Raw genomic sequence first — 22,091 nt, forward strand, 5'->3', positions numbered from 1 at the left:
TAGCTAATGATAATATATACATTTCTGTCATCTACCTACACCTTTATAGTCAAATATTTTGAAGATACATTAATAAAAGATTTATGACAATACCATTTCCTCACCATAGTAATGTATGAAATTCTGCATGTGAAGTACACATTTTTTTTCCCAAAACATTGTGGGTAAGATGGCTTCCACAAAATTTAACGGTAGCAATTGATGTTTTGTGAAACAATTTTAAGGGGGACATTTTGTCTTCCATTGTATGGTTCTTATCTCTGGCATGAGCTTATTTCAAGCCTTTTACAATAGAAATGTTATGCCATTTTTTATGTGCTGCCTTTTCAAGCATTATAATTTTATGACAGAAATGCTGTGATGCAATTTTTATATGCTAGCTGATATCTGTTCATATACTGCCCTTTGTAGACAACAAGCTGGGAGTGGTAGCAGTTCCCCTCTCCGAAGAACATCCGACAAACCTTCTCACAACGTGGCCAACATGAGGTGGCAGGAGAGGGGAGGACCTGGTAGGGACCACTCTGTCCTTATGGAGCTTCAGATGAACAAGGTGAGACAACGCCCATGCATTTCTGTCTATGCATTCGAGATGTATTCAGAGTATAACCAGTTTGTTTGCAGCTTGTCATGCATATGTATGCCACAGATTTCTGCTTAAATGCACCCCCGGTTGTGAATACTTCATTAAAATAGTAATTGTCTGTGTTGAGTGTGTCATTAATGCCATCTTCTTCTGCAGGATACTTGTATATTTATTATCACACATTAATAGCCATTGATGTAGAATAGCATGGCAGCCAGTAATAATAAGGAAGTTGTTGTTTGTTTGTTTTTATTTCATTTTATTTATTTATTCTTCTCTTGTTTAAAGGATTGCCCTGTCAGCCATAGCTAGGGCCAGTTTTCAAAGGGGTTGAATGTGATGGCAGATAGCAATAGGTATACATGTCCAGCAAGCCTTCTTCTCACAACATCAATTCAAGTATTAGCTGAGAAAAGTGATTGAAAGAATGGAGAGAGATGTATACCCAATAGCTTATGCACTGCCGTCTTTGTCTCCCTAGGTTCGCTTCCGCCACGAGACGTATCCCACAGACACCAAGCAGTCGTCCCGCCAGATCCTGCTGGTCAACGACATCGAGGTCCGAGATCGCCTGGCCCAGTCCCAGATCAACAAGTTCCTGTACCTGTACTCGTCAGAAGCCAGACCAAAGAGGACACATGCAAATATGGTAGGTACTCTGGTCATCCATACCATCCCATGAATAGAGAAACATACTAAAAGATAGATATGATAAAAGATAAGTTATATCATGACAATTCCTAATGCTGTCATATCACGTTTACAGTTGAAATTGTAATGCTGGGGCTGTAAGGGGGGAGGGGGAATGCATTATGCTGGTGTATTGGAAGTCTGTTTGTGATACAACAATCAGTGAAAACAAAATCTGTGTTGTAATTTATGTGGAACGCACATCTTGTGTCATTTCTTGATTTCATCAGACTACCTCAACAGAAAATTATTTTACATTTCTACGTGGAGACAGTTTTATAGCAATGTCTATAGATGTTTGTTTCTAGAAAACATAGAAATAGCTTTTCTGTTGTTAAAAAAAAAGTTATTCGCAAACATTGTTTTCTGATCTCATGTAACATATTTGAGCCGTGGTTCATGCATTGGGCATCATTATTTGTGAGGACAGGTATTTCCTCACACCCAGATGGCATATCGATTGTTGAATAAAGATACTGCGAAGTCAGAGTCAGAAAGGCAGTGACCTGACAATCTGTGCAGAGTTTATGGAGTAAGGGCACTTCAGCCACTCACATTATAAGGCATAGCTGTACTATTGTCTCTTTAAGATAGGAAACTCTTTTATTTGTATCCTCCATCCTAATAACCTGCAGGTGCTGGTGAAAGCTCTTCACATCCGACCTGATCCTGAGGTGGACATGGAGGAGTGCTGTCTGAGGATTTCTCTGCAGCCTCTCCGGTTTAATATTGATCAGGTCAGTGCTTTGTCTGATCTCAGACGTCAATTTTTTTTTTTTTTTTAAAGAAGCAGTGAAATACATGATATGATTCTGTGCATACAGTAGATGAAGTAGTAAGTTTCTAGGTCAGAATTGTGCTGGTACTTTTGGCCAGAAGATGCTGTCATTGGGAATGTAAAATATGCCACTCACGTCAATCTAACTAGAGTATCTACTCCAGTAAGAGTTCTGACATTAATACCTGCTGATTCACGTCATTTGCAAAGCTTCCAGAGAAAGTGTCACACCTTTTTGAGTAAATGTATTACAGTAATGCTGTTACATGCATGAAACAAAATATGCACCTGCATATGATTGTTTGAGTCAATATTATTTAAAGGAAATATGATATTATTACTTTGTGATTGGTTAACTTGCTTCATCTGTCGTAAATTTAGTTTTTATCACTTTTCACTGGTAAAAATATTATGCACAAAATTAGGTGAGTTTGCATTATTGCTTTGCCACAAATGAAAAATGAATCCCTTGATTTTCTGTTGTTATCCATTTGGTCTGCCCTCAGGATGCTCTGTTCTTCCTGCGAGACTTCTTCACCGAGGTGTCTGCCAAAGCAACTCAAGTGCCCATTCCAGGTCAGACAATCTCATCAAACTCAAACCTGTTGCCCAGCTGCTGCTCTTTGAGCAACATTTTCACCCTTTCATTATTGCAGTCATTGTCTCTTCGCTTTTCATATTTCATGAAAAGCTCAATTGTTTGTCATTGTCACACATTTATAATGCTGAAAACAACATGAAATGATATGAAATTAAATTAAATTTATTTACCAAACAAACATCGTCAACATAGTCAAAATTGTCAATAGTTAAAGTACAGTTTTGGCGAAAAAGAACCGGCAATAGCGTGCAGGCTATTCAAGGCCAGTCCTTTCAGTGGTATAGATTATATATCGTATTTACAATATTCACAGAAGCAGTGTTATATGTACACATCTACAAATTTTCATTAACCATTGGAATGGGAGAATGAATCGATTTCACTCACTGCAAAGATTAGCAACAGCCACATCAATCACTAAAGAAATTGTTGGTTGGTTCTTACCCATTTCTTGACACCTTCTCTCTTTCATTCCAAATGAGCAGATGTCAAACCCGTCTCCGCCAGTCCATCCAAGAAGCCGTCCAGAGTCAAGATAGCCGACACTCCACCCCAGATCATTCCCTCTGACCCCTCCAGTCAGTCCAAACCCCTCGTCAACGGCCACCAGACCGAGGGCAGTCCATCTCGAGGTGGTGCCCCCAGCGATGGGAAGAGCCAAGCAGCTGCGTCGTCCGCTGTTCCAGCCCAGCCTGTCTTCTTCAGGTAGAGTATAGATATTCTGTGTGACTGCACTGCCTCGTCAGTTAACCAGCAGTAATTTCTTTAGTGAAGAAGGACTTGTCTTACATAGAACATCTATATGTCCATTTACTGATACTTGTTGATATCTTTTTGATGGTTTTTGTACAAGAGAAGTCATTGACATGGAAATGTATCCCCCTTAAAAAAAAAAATAGAAGAAATACATCAAGTATAATATTTTAAGTACCATACACTTGGCAGAATATTAGTTTAGTTTGACCAGTTGATGCCATAAACAGCATAAGCAAATTTCTTGATGCAGTGATAGCATTGATAATCAATGCTCCATTACATTTATGAATGTTCTGGTAAATTACATGCTGCTATCATTCCAAAGCAAAAACTTTTGTTTGAAGTTTCTCTGCTCTGCCTCCCCATCAACCCCCCCCCCCCCCCCACACACACACACACACACATCATCCCTCCATGCTGTCTTGGAGATGCCAACTGTTACTTTTCTTGCAGTATGCCAATATTATTGCAGGTTTTATGGAAACTACTGATTTCCCAAAATAGCATCACAACACAAATCTATTGCAGGAAAGGTAAAATTACTGTTTTTTCACAAAAAATACACCTTTTAGCCCTCAAAATACTGCACTGCTGTTCACAAGGTTGGCATCCTTGCTGTGTAGTATTGCTGTTCCTGTAAAGCACACAAAAAGCACTCATAGGCATCCCCGTGTGATTCTTTTCTCTTGTAGGTCATTTGTTTTCTCACCTGATGTCCTCATCAAACTGGACTATGAAGGCAAACATGTTGACATGGAACAGGTGAGCGAAGCTACATGTCTTGCTCAAAACTTTGCAAATGACTTGTGATATTAACTCAGTAATGTGCTTAGACAATAGCCTCTATCCTCTGGAGATAGCTGCAGCAAACTTGATGGATGTTAATTAATGAAGACAGCAATGATGTGATATGAACTTTAAAATGGTAGAAATTGTACCATAACTTTTGTGGATCTTTTTGTTCAATTAGACCTTGAGAATTTACTTATCGTGTTTGTGATACTATATTCATTATTCTGAAATGCGTTTGCAACAGTGAGCTTCCCATGTTGCTTAATGAATATGTTGTTTTTAGATACCAAATGCAACTTGTGGTAGCATCTAGTATTGGTCCTAGCATATTTCTCATTTTGAACAATCTCCCAGCAGGTTAGCACTGAGGTATTCGAGTATTTGACTTTTCCCCTATTTTATACTGCATGCTAAAAGTATTTTGCAATGGTATGATGAAGCATCTACATATCTAACCATTATATCTTATACTAGCAATAGCCATGAATTAAAGGTTCAGTATTTGTCACTTCTTGCTACGATTATGTATCATACGTCTGATTTCCCCCACCCCTTAAAAAAAAAGAAGATATGAATGATGATAATAGATTTGATATCGGATGACCAGCTTCTTTCTCTCTGTGGTCACTCTATTTACCAGGGTACATTGTTTGGCCTTCTTGTTGGGCTGGGGCAGCTGAACCACTCAGAGTTAACCCTTAGGAGATTACATCACAGACATGGGTAAGAATTTAATTGACCGGTAATTGATGACATGGATTGTTGGTTTTTTTTATTATCAGATATAAGATATGAGTTTTACAGGTAATCAGTCATTGATGTGTTAAGTCTAACTAGCAGAAAAATACTACTGAATTGTCACTGTGTTGATAAAAGTAGAATAAATTGTTGTTACTGTTGTTACCATAGGTAGTTGGATCTATGTATCTGCATCGGAATTATCTGGTCATCTTTTACAGGAATTTGTTGCTGTAGAATTCCCAGCACATGAAACATTAGTGCAAATTCTTCCTCATCTGTAACTTTAGAATAGCTCAAAGCATCCTGTGACTTGCAAAAAAAAATGTCTTCAAATACTCTCACTAATGTTATCTATTTGTATACCTAGAACCAAAATTATTTACCGACTTACATTGAAGCAAAAACTCTGAATCAAGACACTACTGAGGAGCATACTTCAGTCTTCTTTATTTCTTTAGCTTTGTCAAGGAAGTGTGTTTTGCTATATGAATTATATTCTAGAGGTGTTAGGAGGGAGGGCTCACAGTCATATTTGGTAGTTTGATAAATAAGTAAGTTAGATGGTATACCTCTTTGGATGTGTTACCCTTAGTTAAAGACCCTGTAGCAAAGTTGGTCCAGTTGAATGGATCAGCATTTTTTCATTCGCTGCCCACCAGGGTGATTAAAAAACGCCATGACAAGTGCAGGCATGTTGGAATAGAATTGCCCATCAGCGAATATGTGCTCATCAGAAACATTCAACTCCACTCAAGATTCTTTGACTGCATGTGTGCTGCATATAAAGCTGTACAAAATTCATTACAGGGATTCCTCAATATATCCGAGTCAGGCCAACATTCTCATTACAAAGTGTTACCACGCTACCAGGTCTTTAAAAACTTACAGTGATCTGACACGAGGCATTTTGCCGGGCATGTGTAGTGTGGAGAGTCATGACCAAACATAGGCCATGGTTTCGTTGTGTCTCGTAACTCTCTACTTTATATGCTCTTTATAATGATGCAGGTTGCTGGGTGTGGACAGGTTGCTCCTTTATGCCTTCAATGAGTGGGCCCAGGACATCAAAAAATCACAGCTCCCTCGTGTGCTGGGAGGTGTAGGACCAATGCATTCCTTTGTGCAGCTGTGTAAGTTACAAACATCTTTCTCATGCAATCAGGCAGTTCCCCATTTGCAAGACTACTACAACCAAATTTTTCAATATATCACAATTTGAAATGCTGTGTGATATTGTATTTATCCATTTGCTTATTTGGTTTGTCACATCATTCTTTCTAGATGAACAAATGATTATGATGTCATAGCACAATGCCTTGACTAATTGCAACCTGGAAATTGATAACAATTGACCTCAATATTCTTCTATAGGAACAGGTGTGACATTAATACAACATAAAATTGAGGCCCTGTCTGTGAGAAAGTCACAAGCCACACATGTAAAATGTCCTGCTTCGTTCATTCATAGCAATGAGAAGGGTCCATAAGCCAATGAAGTGGTCTGTCCCAGTACGCGCAATTCATATAACTGGTCCCCATGGAAGATCAGCACCACTCAAGATGGTGCAGCTGGCTATAGACTTTCCAGCTATCTTGTCTTGTACAGTAGGAAAAAAAATGAAAACAAAACAACAAGAAACAAACAAACAACCAAATAAGCAAATTAGATCAATCCAGTTACATTGGATAACTCAAATTTTCCTGTGCCATTTTTTTTTTTTTAATGAAAGATGTGCTTTCACTTATGCAGACCTCCCAACCATTCTGAATTTGGAGGAAAGAATCTGAATTTTGACCATTGCCAGCTCTTATTTCAATGGAAGTTTCCTAGTTTTCTTGAAAATTTTACTACACACTCTAATGGGACTTGCTCTTTCTTTCCTTCTTGTGAGCCAAATCATTCCTATTTTTCAGTCAGAAAGGTTGGGAGGTCTGCTTATGGTATTTGATTGTTGAGATACATATACACTGTATGTAATGGTATGTTCTAGCATTGGTTTGGTGTCTCAATGTTTGATGCATCTTATCATGTTCTGTTCCTATCTGTCTCTGTCACAACTTCAGTTCAGGGAATGTTTGACCTGCTGAGGTTACCAGTAGAGCAGTACAAGCGTGATGGTAGGATAGTACGTGGTATCCAGCGGGGAGCCAACTCCTTTGGCACTTCCACAGCTATGGCTGTGGTGGAGCTCACCAACAGATTTGTGAAACTTCTTCAGGTAATTTTTCCAGAATTTGGTAGGGGGCAGAAGGGGCAGAGAATTAGTAACAAGACTTTAAATCCACATCTTTTATGCAGATGCATATGAAAGAAAATATGGAATATTTTATACTCAAGAAATAGAATTAATGAGAGCATGTTCCTTTGGTAGTTTTGACATATACTTCATTTGGATATGAATATGAGATGTGGTATTGACAAATACTTGAATGTCAATTCGGTTTTACATTGAGTCACTGAATAAAAGCCATTGTTTCATATGACCCGTTGAGGACAAGCTGATTTTGCTATAACTTGCATTTCCCATAGACAACCTGCCCAAGTATACTCGGGCCTAGTCTTCAATGGGTTAAGGATATTTGCGTCAGAGCCCATTGCATACTACTGAATGCTAACTTTTCACCTTGCACACAAACATATACACACACATACACACAAACATATACACACACATACACACACAAAAAAAAACAACAACAACACACATACACACAGGAGACAAAGCTGTTTGATAGCATTCTGTTACAAAAATGGTCGTAGTTGTTTCCTTGCAGAGCTAATGGGTGCACTTTCAATGGCGCTGTTTCAGGTTGCAGCTGAGACGGCCTACGACGTTGTATCTCCGGGGCCCAGTGTGTCCAATCGGGCCATCACATACGGCCCCTTTGGTCAGCAGAGACTGGCCCGCCAGCCAGCCGACCTCCGGGAGGGCATGGCCAATGCCATCAATGTGGTCAGAGAGGTGAGCTGGTTTAACACTGCTTTCCCTGATGACATGCATACTGTCCACAGGGAAGACAACTTACTGTACAGACGCACATTTCATGTCTTATACAAGTTATTTCCAAGAGGTTGCATCATCATCAGATATTGTATTTCTCTTTATGGAGAGGATTGACAAGCTCAGGGTGACAATTTTCAAATCAAGATGACAAAAATTACTAACAAATTAGGTTTCCTTTCCCTCAAATGGAAGTCATTTTGGATGAAAAAAGTTGGAAGTGAAAAAGTCAGGACCATCCCAACTCCACCACCACCCCCAGTAGATTAAAAAATGAAAAGCAAAAAACAAAAACAATTCCAAGCAAAGAAGCAGCCTGAGATTCATACACATAACAAAACACATTAAATTAACCTGACAGAAATGCTTCTTTTATGTGTTTATCAATATTTGGATTGCCAAGTCATCGTAAAGATGAATTGTGTTTCTCATATCAGAAAAAGTTTTCATATGAAAGAAAGTATACAAAATATTTTCTGAATGCATCTACCAAACTGATAAATGTTAACCACTAGTTATATGTCTTGCTTCGATATCACTTTATGTCTATCAGTGAACAGTGAGTTTGTACTGTCTCTTGCAGTGAAGTCTGTAATTCCAGTGGATCAAAGTTTTTTTAAAGAAATACATTGGGCATAATATTTGTTGCTTATTTTTCTTGTTTGATATAATTCTTTCTGCCAACTTCATGCAAGATGAAATTCCTACTTTATACGTATGCAGGGTCTGGGTGACACGGCGACGGCCATCATGCAGACGGCTATGGAGGAACACGAGCACAAGGGGGTGTCAGGCGCAGTGGGAGGCATCCTGCGCCAGATCCCACCCTCCGTCATCCGGCCCCTCATCCTGGCCACGGAGGCCACCTCCAGCGTCCTGGGCGGGGTCCGCAACCAGATGCTGCCCGATGCGCGGAAGGAGGATGCAGAGAAGTGGCGCTCGCACGCTAAATGAAGACCGGTCCTCGTCAGACGACAGCGAGAGATTCTTGATCGAATTCTTATTTTAGTAAAGCAAGGGAGTGGTAGAAAATCACCTTAATCAGAAGTATTGGTGACTGATGAGGAGTCTTGATAGATTGAGATGCCAACGTAGTGCAATCATCTCCATGGGGACGGTGGGGATGTTTGGTGGGAGTGTGTGGTCTGGCTCCGGATTGATGCAGGGCAGGGACAAGGACAAGCTTTTCACTCTCCTCCTAATCAGTCACACTGTGTAACAGTCTAATCCATCACCATGCAGAATGCAAACATTTACTTCACAACTCATGTTCGTTGTCTTAGAGCACTCTTTACAAACATACATACTGTGTGTGATATCCCCTAGCTGTAGCATTGCCACATATCTAAAGAGAAGCAGTGTAATCTCAGTGTAGTGCTTTAATGTGCAGAAACTTGAGTCTACTGTCAGTAGTATGGTTCCTGTAATAGGGACATTACATGGCTGCAGGGTTACATAGTGAATCTATAAGTTGGATTAACTGAACAGTCTCAATGACTACCAGGGTCAGCATACACTGTACAGTCACTACACTCAAATCATTATCTCCAAGCTGTTCAGATTTAATGGAAAAGTAAATTTAGTACTTCCCATATGCACACAAGCATAGATTGCAATCATATTACCAGAATTTGGATGGTGTACATGATTTGTGTGTACCTCAAGCTGTTAGTAATATCATATTAAAGTGTGAATCACATATGATGTTGGCATATATTCTAAATATTGATGTCATATTCAAGACAAAAAAAAATACAGGTTTGTCATTTTGCTCCACGTGTGAAAAACTGATGTTGCTTGAAATTTATATTACCAGTTAGATTGAGGCTTTTCCCAAATAGACCACTTCCTGTCATATTTTTATTTCAGTGTGGAAGGCGAACAGAAAGCTGTATAGAAAGCCGTACCAGTCAATGAAAAAGAATATTCATCCCCAAGATAGAAAAGGCATTGCCATTTTGTGATTTAAACTGTGGAGAACCAATTATGTAGAGTATGATCGCTTGACAAGAGCACAAACCTAAACAGCATTTTTACTGTTGTAGATAGCATAAGCCTATGTAGTGCACTAACGTGACTTTTGAAATTTCATTTAACTCGGTGCATGTGGGTAAGTAACAAGACATAACTTGTGTGACACAATATAAGGAAAGTGCCATCTGATGATATATACCATTATTAACCACATCAGACATTTGAGCTATTTAATTTTCACATTTTATTGCCCCACTTTGACAAGCACACCAAATTGTGGGCCAAAAAAATTGTGTATTGCCCACTGCCAAAAGTCAGTGGGATGTTGCATGTAGAATAGCAGGCGATAAATTGGAATAATTTGTCTCGTCTGTTGCGTGAACACTTGCTACATGCACGAACTCTGACTACAAGTGTATAAACTCTTGCTTTTATGCAAGCAAGAAATGCTGAAAAATTTCCCTATAGTGTATTTGTTTTTTCCCATATTAAATTCAGTTGAAGGTGTATTTACATTAATCATCAGAATTTGCTCTAGATGTCTGATTTTGTTAATGTTAATGATATGGGCTGGCTACTTTCGATGGATACGACATTAATCGCCCTTACTAGAACTATATTGCCCTTGTCTTTGACTTGTTCAATATGATTCTACTTCAGGCATTGTATCCCCCTCAAGGCCAGTCTATATGAAATTAATATTGTATATTGAAAGGTAAAATACCAAAGGGGTAGATGGAAGAGGAAGGATATTGACTTTCACACCAGCAGGTTGGAGAGTGTATTAACATTGTTGTCTTTCTCTTGGAAATGTGTATTCTACATGCTGTGTGAGAAAAGGTTGAAAGTGGTAGAATGAAAGATATTCATCAGTAAAATGAAAAGTGAGCTTTAAATACATATATGCAATGGTGTGGGGAATGATAGTAATGTTGTCACTGATAAGCTGTTCTCTGATTCATTCATGTTGCACTTCTTTCCTCATGTGTTTTTGCATTGAGAAGACAGGCAGTATGTTGGGCTGTTTGAACTCGGCAGAGTGGCTTTTAAAAGTAAGAGTAAGGGTTTCTTGCAGACTTTGAGTCTTGTCATCTCTATCTACCATGTATGTACTGTTAATCCAGTAGTCTGTTCAATACATCACAGTGAACAGAGAGTTGGTAGCATTTGAATATGCAATCTGTAGCTGGGTTTTTTTATTGATTAAAATAACATACTTAATCAACATTTATACTCTCTATCATGTCATGTAAGTACTCCCCCCCCCCAAAAAAAAAAAAAAAAACAACTACAACAACAACAACAACAACAACAAAGCCAACGACACACAAAAACCCAATTCACCAAGGATGCTAGTCTGATGTGGGATGACACAAAACCTTGTTTACCCACTATGCTGCTAAGGTAGTGTGCTAGGGTAATGCCATTTCCATCCATGATTGCATTGAATGCATAAGTTTTTCAAGTATATGAAGAAGCATGTAGAAGATTATAACAAGCTCGCTGTTTCACCTGCTTTTTGTCTACCGTTTGCTGCTAATTGTTTTGTTGTGTGATTTGTTTTTCGGTGTCCCCACAAGCGTGCTGTCACAGAAAATGTTCTGCCCAGCTCCCTCGCAGCAAATCTAGACTGTGTGCAAAGTATCGGTGGTCTTAGCAAAATGCATAATCCTTATCTCCATAATACATACAGGTACATACATTCATTACTTCTTAAATGATCCTGTCGGTGGTGTATCCCTCTATAAACCCATCGTGTATTGTTATAGCCATCTGCTTGTTTTTGGGGTTGTTGCATTGAGAACTGCTGAAATAACCACTCATAATTTGTGCACGGGCTTACCATCACATTGCGTGCTTCCTCATTTGTGCTGTGCCTTCAGTCATGTGCCACATGTTTACAAATTAAAAAATCAACCAGTTATCGTTCTTTTTTTTTCTACTTTACTGAACTTTGTTCAAAGCCTGATTGACATACTTATGGAAATGGAATTTGCTGGTGTATCGTTTGAGAGTCACCATTTGCAGCTAGAGAACAACTTAAGGGATCAATTTGTGCTCAGGCCACTTTTATTTTATTTTGTTTTATTTATTTATTTTTTTTTTTTTGCACAAGCAGTAGTTGGCTGGAAAGCTCCTAGTGCAGTTCTACACAATATTTGCACATGGTAAGCCAAGTTAAGATATTTGGAACATCAGCTACCTTGCCCGGTATTATTTGAAGCGCATTAGAATAACTGTGTGATGATCTGCTTCGTATTAGGTACAGGAATACTTAGTAATTAAGAACACCTCTCATATATTGAAGAATTCCTGGAACTAGTCTTTCTGTCAAATGTGATGTATAGACAGTTGAGAGATTTTTAAGGGAGGTGTGTCGTGAAAGCATTTGAATATTGGTGGTGTCATGCCGTCCCTTATTGCTAGAATAGAAAGTACTGAGAATGAGAGAATTGTAATATAACCTACAGTTACATCTTTCTGGCAGTATGTTTAAAATACTAAATTCTCGATCTCTTTCCCTTGAGCTATCTCTTTAGTTATTTACATATCTACCTATATTTATCTCTCTCTTTCTATATCTATCTGTCTATATCTATCTATCTATCTATCTATCTATCTATCTATCTATCTATCTATCTATCTATCTATCTATCTACCTATCTATCTATCTATCTTTCTATCTATTTATCTACCTATCTATCTAACAGGTACACTCTAAGCATTCCAAGTACCTCATCATCTTTCACAGACCTCTGTCTTAACAGCAACTATCCCTCTGTAAAATGTAGAATGAAGAGTTGTACTATGGAGACATGCTCTTGTGAAGACTTGCTCATGGCTGGTGATTATGAGCGACTATTGTGTCATAAAATTTGGATGTTGTAAAAATTGAGTGTCCAACTCGGGAGTTATAGAATGTGAATTTTGGTGGGAGATGCTTTTTCTGACTACAGGATATATGTTTTGTGGAAATCGATTCCAGTAAATGTGTCAATCCAATCCTTGACACTCCTCCATATTAAAAGGTAGGGAAATATGCGCACTTTGTTGGACGGTCACCCCTGTTGGAATTCGGCAATTAACTATGGCACATTTCATATACATTAAAATTCAGAACAAATGCATGAATCAAATATATTTATGAGAATATCCCTGATTATTTCTGTATACTGATCAAAATGGAAGTACGTGGTAAACTGCTGATTACATAGGTTGTGGTGATCGCAGATCAGTCATGCTGTACTGCCGCCTAGTGTTGCTGTCATGAAACAAATCTTTCACTTGAGCTTGATTGCTGTTTATGGCATATTATTATGATATGATGTGAAAGCAAGCAAACAGTTGATTGAACAGGTAAACGAGGCTCCCTGGGGTCAGTGTGACTTCAGTGAGTTACGTGGGGAAAATGCCTATTCTGTATGTGGATAGTTACACTATTTGAGCAAAGCTGGAACATGTAATCAAAATCTAAGCCAAAAAAGGAAAAAAAAATATCACTGTTGACATCTGTGGTGTTTCGTTATGCCAGAATCGCTTCTATATACCTGCACTGTATTCAAGATATGCAAATCAAATGTAGGGTGAGTAAAAGATGCTCAAAATGGCACATGAATAAGACCATCATCGTGACATGCAGAAGACAGTGAGTTTTAATTTGTAGCATATATATATGGAGCCAGTGCAGGTCTTTTAAGAAAAGTGTTTTGAAGCAGTGTTACTGCCTGCTGTAGGGATGTGTTTTGAAGTGATATTTTGTGCTGAAGTTATCAAAAACATTGGTGCAATGATCTACATGTAACTACCCAAATGTCTCATTATTCTGCTGCAATTTTTGTCCTCGTAAATATTTATGGATATTGAACATATAAGTTCTGCAGGTATCTAAGTGCTATAGCAGCAAAAGATTGGTGAGTCTAATGAAATTAAGTGTGTAGCAAACAGAAAAGTGTATCCATAGTAATCAGCCATCCAGCAAGCATATTAATATTACCTTTTGAATTATATCAGCACAAGTGAAGTTGAAATCAGTCCTGAACATGTTCAAATACTATTAAAAAAGTAATATATGGAATTGCTTCCTTTGCAAAGAGAGCCAACATCTTAAATGTGTATTGTTCTGTACTTGAATCATCTTATGTCAATACACATATCATCCTTAGGTTTTTATGTTACCACTATATGAAATATTTTTAACGATATCAAGTTGTCTGGATTTTTTTTAGTTGCACATTTTCAGAAATAGAGTACATGTTTTTGTCTGTGTGATGTGGATGTGTCATTCAACTCACCGTAAAGATACAAGTGTTTGAGTGAGCTGTTGATACAGTGCTGAGTTGTGGACAATTTGATGACAAAACAGATTGTCAGTGAGAAAGTCACATATCCCTCTAAGGAGTACTTGATTCATTGTACTGTATATTGATATAACTAAATGTGAATAAAATGATCTTATACTTGCCATGTACAATTCTATTGTAAAATAATGTTAGGACATATACAACTGCTAGTGATTAATAAGATAGGTGCATGAGAAAAATAGACACTCACCACATGTGTGTTATATTTGATAGAACACTGACATTTTATTTTCGCCACCTTTGCTATAATTTATTCTCATCAAATGATGTTAACAGTGCGTAAAAGAAGTTGCAAGGATGGTGCTACATGATTTACATGTACAACATCTTGGTGAATGTGGCAAGCCTATGACAATAAATAAAATATGAATTACATACATGTATGAACGCACTCACTTGTGATATGCTGATTCCTTTGTCTATTAGTTGAAAGATCCTGAAGTTTTCACTAGAGATTTTACTTACAGTTGTGTATGTTCCTACTTGGTTGCACTACATGTAGGCAGTCTTTTTACTTCACTTATATTTGTGATTACACATCGCTAGATTATGTGTTTGAATGTTGCAGTACAGTGCAAGGAATTGACAGCTTAACTTATTCAAACACATATTTTTGTGCATGCATTATTTACACCAAACAAATGTAGCAACACAGTATCACATATGGTAGTTAAAGTTTCGGTAACAACAGAAGAATTTACCAAAGTTAAAGAGGATTACTTACTACAGTATGTTCACATTATCCTAATGTTCTACATCGTAACTGCTCATTATTTGACAAACATGGTCTAATTTTTATTTATAATTTGTGGCATTTGAAACAACATTCTTTAGGACATGTTACATGTATGTCATCTCCTGTACATGCTGAAACATACCGCTGCGACTTAAATGCCTTCTTTAAAATGGAACAACAAAAAAAAAAGAAAAAGAAAAAAGATATTATATTAGCTGTTTCTTTACCAAAACAAGTGTCTCACAACTTACATTACCAATGGTGTTCAACACTTTTTACATTAACACATTTGTTAAAAACTGACTGTCTCTTACATGAAGTCTACAGTTAATCAAAAGCTGCCTTATTATAGACAAAACTTGTACATATATTCTTTGGCAAACAGTGTTCTTTGGCAAGTACATAGTGGTATTTGACAAATCTCCTGCTAATCATCTTGGTGCACTCCAAGAAAATACTCCCGAGAAAGTTGTGAAGTATCAAGAATATCAGAGACATTTCTGCAGAAGAGTCCAGAGTTGTTACGCACATACTGAGTTATCTGTCTTCATATAGTCAATGAAGAGGAGGAGGAGGAGGAGGAGGAGACCTCCAAGAACCCATCATTGGCTGGTGACGCTAGGCTCACATTGGACTCCGCTAGGAGGAGTTGGGATTGCGGCGGGTACCATTACCCAGGGGACAAGGTAGGGCACACTTGGAGCCGGTGAGAAAGCTGTTGCTGCTGGTCGCGCCTGCGGAGCTCCGGACTGAAGGCAATCAGGGCATGAACATCCCCCGGAGGCAACGGTTGCTGACGGCGCTCGATGATGAAGCGGTGGTTGGGTTAATGCCGAGCTGGCTGGGTGCGGCTGCGGGACCATTCCCGCAGGCGGTACGACTGCTGGGGGCATGGCAAATCCTGCTGGGTGAACCCTAGGTAGCGATGGGGGCAGTGATGAAAAGGGAACTGACGGGTACTGCGCTGGCAAGCGGTAGCCTGGTGTGAAGTACATCCCTGCACACTGGGGTGCCAAGGCATGGATGTGTCGGAGGGGCTCGGGCCAGTACTGGGGTGGAACTGCAACGTGGGGCTCTGGTTTGGTGTCTGTCGTTGGGGTGGTGGTGGAAGGTGAACCTCCTGCTTTAGCTTCCTCTCGCTCTTTGCGGTCACGTCTAGTCCTGAACCACCCCTACAAATTGACACAATCAACAGGATGAAAAAACTACATATTTGAAACACATTCAGGCAACTATCACAATCATTATACTGATGCAGATACATACATACAAACAAGCATTAAACATTAACTTTACATGTATTCACCGATGCAAAACTTTATAAACAATTAAATCATTATCTTTTTTTTCTGCTTTTGATGTTAACAGGTCATACTGCAGAGCATAAACATGACATAAACTCTATTGATAGTGAAATGTTTAGGATGAATTTTGAATACTGTAGCTCACTTTGTTTCAACATAAAATTATGTGTGATATCTATGTCATATTATATTCAATATTCCTCCAGTTTATGTTTCATACATTACTTGAATTAAATCATGACAATATTCAATGAACACTGGAATTTACAAAACATTGCATGTGTAAGTTTCATGTGCATGTAAGTCCAGGGGAAGAAATAGTAGGATACCCATGTTTTAAGTATACACATGAAACTGAAAATGACCTTAGGTAAAAATACAGGTAAAAAATCAGTCATTTTAGTGTAAAAGGATACCCGACAATAGAAACAAATATGGACATAGAAATGTGGATCAAAACTGTAAGAGCAAAGCTGAAAATGAAACTCTTTAATTTGGTTAGATGTTAGTAATTGGTTTGGTCAAGATTAATGCTTTCTACGTACAAAATTTGAACCCCCGAAATATCTAGAGTAATGGGTGTTCATGCATCTTTGTCTTTCTTTTTTCCTTCAATTTATACCCATTTTTCTTTTCTCTTTTCTCTCTTTTTTTTTTTTTTTTTTTTTGCCAAAAGTGTGGAGGGTGCAACCCCTGATGTCAATATTGATGTTGTAAGGGACCATTTCGTGAAGCACTTTTGATACAAGTAAATCAGTACAATATATCTTCAAAAACTTCTGAACATACCCGTATTTTCTTTTTCTCGAGACCGGTGAGATGTACGAGTAGCTTCATTGTGGCGGATCCGGGATTGTCGGCAATGTGGAACGCAGCTTCCAGCAGCTCCGTCTCGCACGCGGTGAAGCCACGGCGCCGCCGCGACGACGGTGGTGGTTTGGGGCCGCTGGGTGTGGCTGGTGGCGCCGCACCTGATGGATCGGCAGCAGTCACGACGCGGGATAACGAATGCGCACGGACCGGAAGAATTGGTGAATTACCATACGGGGCTGTGATGTTTGCTACCGCGTCTTTGTCCATACTGATGCAGAAAGGTGGGCTACAGTCTGCCGGGGTGATGAGGCTTGGCTGTTGATCTGTGCAGGAACGGAAAAAGACCATCATATTTATAGCTACGAATTCGGTCATTCCGGATTGTGTTGAATACAAACACTTTCTATAGTAACCCCTAACACTGTTGCCTATTTAATTAAAGCTATTTATCCTAGTCCATTTTAGTTGTTTTACAGATCTTAAACAAACAAACAAACAAGCAAACACATAAGATGTAGGAATTGTCGATATGTGAAAAGAAACACGCAAGCATATTTTTATCAGATAGTTAAGCGAGTTTACAACAACCTTACTACAGTACGTGTATGAAACTCGCTGCATATAAATTGCAGGTGTTTTTATGCGACAGCGGGAAAATTTCTTCTTCTTTTTTTTTAAAAATATAGAGTAGACACTATAGATGTGTCTGTTAAGAGATCTTTTTTCATCAACACAGGCCACGATCTTTAACAATACCACCTTCAGTCCGAAGACTGGCAATGAAGTTAGTTATAATGTCCACAGCGATAGAATTTTGAAATGCATTGTGTTTATAAAAAAAAAATGATAGGAAAAAATGAATCCACAAGATACCTTTATTCGATGGCGTTAGCGTCTCAGTCAGTGTATCGCTGGGTGCATTTCCTTCAGCGTAGAGGTTCCCTGAGCAAACGATGTCCTCGGAGAAGGGCTTGTCGAGACACAAGGAGGTTGAGGATGAAAAGACGCCAACGCGAAACTCTGCGATGGTCTTTGCAAGTTCCATCTTCTCTCGAGTGATTTCGCTCTCCTCCTCCGCATTCTTGCATCGGACACGTTTCCGAAGTCTTGGCGATGCTATGGGACTTGGACAACGTTTTCCCGTTCTCTCGGATAATACTGGCGACATTCTAACTCCCCTTGATTGCTTCAGTTAGATATTATGGTTCACTTGCAAATGGACGCAGTTTCTTCTCTATATTTAGAAAAGGAGATGACTTTTTCTAAGATATGATTCGAGAAAAGACATCCTCACGCCACAACATTCAGATGAGAAATGGCATCAACGTTTTGGTTTGCATCCGTTCCCACGAAGCTCGAGATGAAAAAAATCGACACCACTCAAAGCATTCTGAGCGTTTATTAACTCTCCAGCACATAAACGCAGACCCACCAAACTATGCTTTTGTTCTATGCAAATTTGTCGCAAACTAAAAGCTTTGTGTCGAACGCCTTTTCAGGCTATTCATTGCTTTAAGCCAAACCCGCCGTCTGTCGCTACACCCAATGTGGTCGACTACCGTCCCTCGCCTTTTACGCGATAAATGAGAAGCTATTGTTCGCCCGGCGAGTTACCTCTGATAGCAACGTGTGTGCTAGCCGCTTCCACATAATAGCTTTATCCGGCGCGCGAGGTACATTATCACTCAAATAAACAGGGCTAACTTCAGTGTTTAAAATCAAGGGTAATCCTACTGCATAGCTGAACGGGCACCCCGTCACAACGAACTCTCAGATTAATCTTTGCTTTGTCATGTTAATTACCCAATGAAACAGATAATGACTGAAGAGAACGGGGCATCCGGCCAGTTTCAGCTCTTTTCGGCTCAATCTGTATAGTGACGGTGAATACCTGGAGGATGAATAGAACAATATAATTTTCCCCACCACGAGTCTTTGTGTAAGCCGAGCAAATCGTTAGCAGATATGTTAATTAACACCAGTTAAGTGTGATGAGAGAATTATGTCATATTACTCATCAATGAAAGCGACAGCCGAAGAAGGCGTGACATTTTGAATGAATGTAGAGCCAAGCTTGGCGGCCATTGCCGCGTGCCGCAATATTACACTGGTAGACGACAGCCTTCTTTATTTTGTTGTTTGTCAACGCTGTATGTGTGTGTATATGCATGTATGCCAGCATGTTTTAGGTTGGAGTCTTTACTGTGATAGGACAAGATATTACTTCTCTTTTATCTAACCTTTGGATAAATCATTGTATTTCTCTCCCCCCACCCCTCTCTCTCTCTCTCTCTCTCTCTCTCTCTCTCTCTCTCTTTTAAGCGTGTTTGTGTGTGTGTGTTTTTACAAAAGAGTGGTCACTTTGGAAAATAAGGACCATAATATCTGCATTTTCCGAGATAAATGGATAGATAGATGGAGGAATAAGGGAATATTGTGTGTGCGCATATGACAGTGTGTGTAACGATGTAAATACGATGTATGATAATACAAGCATGAATATATATATATATATATATATATATATATATATATATATATATATATATATATTACATATATGTGTGTGCGTGTGTGTGTGGGGGGGGGGGGCTGAGAAGCAAGCGGAGAAACAGTGCACACATTACCTAATTAATTATTTTGGCCAATAATATGTATAATTATTATGTTTACAACTCATATCTTTTTGTGCTTTCTGAGAGGCAAAATATCTGAGGAAGTCGATGAACAGGTACTATGTCCAGAATATTTCTTAGTGCGTGGTCAACACTAATGACCACATCAGATTTTCATTCTTAGCTGTGTGTATGTGCGTATGTGCATTGTGTTATATGTATGTGTGTATACGTATGTCTGTCTGTCTGATCTGCGTGTTTAAATGGTTCATCCTCTGGTTATTGTATTAAACATCTTTTCTTTTCACTGCTGTTAATGGTTCTTTGTTTGATTTGTACAGTCGCGGCACCCAAATTCCAAAGCATGTGTTATTTTAGATGCTATTTGAGGGGTGTAGCAGAGATCGAGATCACCTCCCTGGTTTTAGCAAAAAGGTGTGCATGTGTGTGTGTGTGTGTGTGTGTGCGCGTGCATGCGATAAGGGGTGTCTATGCATGTGTGTGGAGGGGTGTTTTTGTATGTATACAGATATTTATCATGGTTTGATATAACAAGTGTATGTGAATAATAATTATCACGTATGTTTGCATGAATATTGTCCTGAAATGGGGGGGGGGGGGGTGCCATCATGTACTGAACATCGTCTGATGTTTTGCGTAATTGCACTATAGAACAACATTTTTTCTTTCATGAATAAACAATACAATTACAAACAAAATTGGGTCTGAAGATGATCCCACAGTGGAGAGATATTTCTTTGCAACACATATACATTTTCTTTGCCATAGGTAGGCATATCCCTAACCCATCCCCCCCCCCCCACACACACACACTCAGGCGGTCAACAATACACGCTTGTTCCACCCCTTTACGGAGGGAAATGGGTTAGGATTTTGACCCCTATCACATGCTATTGGAAGGGGAGCCATCAAAATCCCCCCCCCCCTATTTCAGGGTTTTGGAAGGGAGGCCAGCAGAACTGCCCCCCCCCCCCATCTCATTCTTTTGGAAGGGAACTAACAAAATTACCCCCTAAATAAATGGAGAGTGCTAAGGTAAAGAGTGTCCACAATTTCAGCACCTGCATGGAGAGGAATATAATTTAGAGACGTTCTCATGCTGATTGTACCAGTGAAGATGTACATGTACTTCCTATACAGCACTATTCCTTCACTCGGGGTTCACGCTGGGATTTCTACAGATGGACATGTCTGAAAGATGTTGGGAAAGATTTGTAAACAATACCCCTAATTAGAAGGAAAAAAAATAGGGGAAATATGATAAAGGACCCCCCCCCCCCCTATTTCAAGGAATTTTCGGGGATTTTCCCCCCGAGGTGAGCCCTGAAAATATACCCCTTTCCCGAAAAATCGGGAACGCGCATGCGGTACGGATGACCACCTGTGTGTGTGTGTGTGTGTGTGATGGGGGAGCCGGGGCATAGCTTGATTTGTTTATTGATGTTGTGTTTTAGGGTTTGACTTTTGTATTTTTCGCTGTTCATTAATTTGTTGATTTATTTGTAGGTTGTTTTAGTTACTGTTTTTCTTTCTGAACTTGAAATGTATAGGATAAATCCTGTCCTGTTGAAAGAAATGTGAGCTTGTATTGCACCTGACGCAGCAGTCATCAAGCATTTCATCAAACATTTGCCCCCCCCCCAAAAAAAAAAAGAAGAGATGATGGCCATTTGATTTGTTTTCCTTTTTTTCTGAGAAATGTGTTGTTAATATTTTGGCCGGATAACAGTTTTTCTTGCGTCTCTCGATACGCCTCACTCCAAGCTTTCATTTCAGTTTTAATGTTGCAGTTATTGTGGAATACAGATAAACCTCTTCTGAGTTGAAAAATTCACTTCATTTCATTTCATTCGATAGTTTTTGCAGCTTTTTCATGAACATTACTTTTACAAAGAAAATAGATGTTCAAGATAATATGAGGATAAGGGTATATCTTGACATCGTGATATCATAACGCAGTCATTGTCAAAATCAATGAGCCTTAAAAATTTTATTTTACATTGTTTTCTTATCAATGTTTGAGGGGTTGCAGGGCTTGATATGAAGAAGTTTGAAAGTATGGCAACCCTGAACAAAATCTATAATCTGTTCTTACTTGTAAACTTTACATTTGCATTTAAATTCATAATTGCATTTTGTACAAAATTTAGTGATTAGACAAGTCATGATTAACATAAGTGATAACCTTTTAAACAAAGTAGTTTTGAATACATTTCCCTGCTTATACTCACAATGGTAACTTGATGAAGAAATAATGTATTATTCAAAGTAAAATGAAAGTTGCTATGTAAGTCATACCCACAATATACAATCAATTACGA

At 38.9% G+C, this 22,091-nt stretch overlaps 1 protein-coding gene across 1 annotated transcript in view; it reads left to right on the forward strand.

The window, feature by feature from the left end:
- The window catches only part of LOC139719541 (autophagy-related protein 2 homolog B-like), a 67,286-nt gene extending 58,175 nt beyond the window's left edge, over window positions 1–9,111 (forward strand). The window contains exons 34-44 of the mRNA XM_071630956.1: window positions 412–553; window positions 1,068–1,235; window positions 1,912–2,013; window positions 2,561–2,630; window positions 3,141–3,360; window positions 4,104–4,173; window positions 4,844–4,926; window positions 5,953–6,074; window positions 7,009–7,163; window positions 7,755–7,907; window positions 8,670–9,111. Coding sequence (XP_071487057.1) covers window positions 412–553; window positions 1,068–1,235; window positions 1,912–2,013; window positions 2,561–2,630; window positions 3,141–3,360; window positions 4,104–4,173; window positions 4,844–4,926; window positions 5,953–6,074; window positions 7,009–7,163; window positions 7,755–7,907; window positions 8,670–8,900 — 1,516 coding nt within the window. The 3' untranslated portion in view covers window positions 8,901–9,111. The remainder of the gene's footprint in view (window positions 1–411; window positions 554–1,067; window positions 1,236–1,911; window positions 2,014–2,560; window positions 2,631–3,140; window positions 3,361–4,103; window positions 4,174–4,843; window positions 4,927–5,952; window positions 6,075–7,008; window positions 7,164–7,754; window positions 7,908–8,669) is intronic.
- Window positions 9,112–22,091: the final 12,980 nt, after the last annotated feature.

Source organism: Diadema antillarum, unplaced genomic scaffold (assembly GCF_040938485.1).
Source record: "Diadema antillarum isolate AM-2024a unplaced genomic scaffold, OU_Dant_1.0 scf00000111, whole genome shotgun sequence".
NCBI lineage: Eukaryota > Metazoa > Echinodermata > Echinoidea > Diadematoida > Diadematidae > Diadema > Diadema antillarum.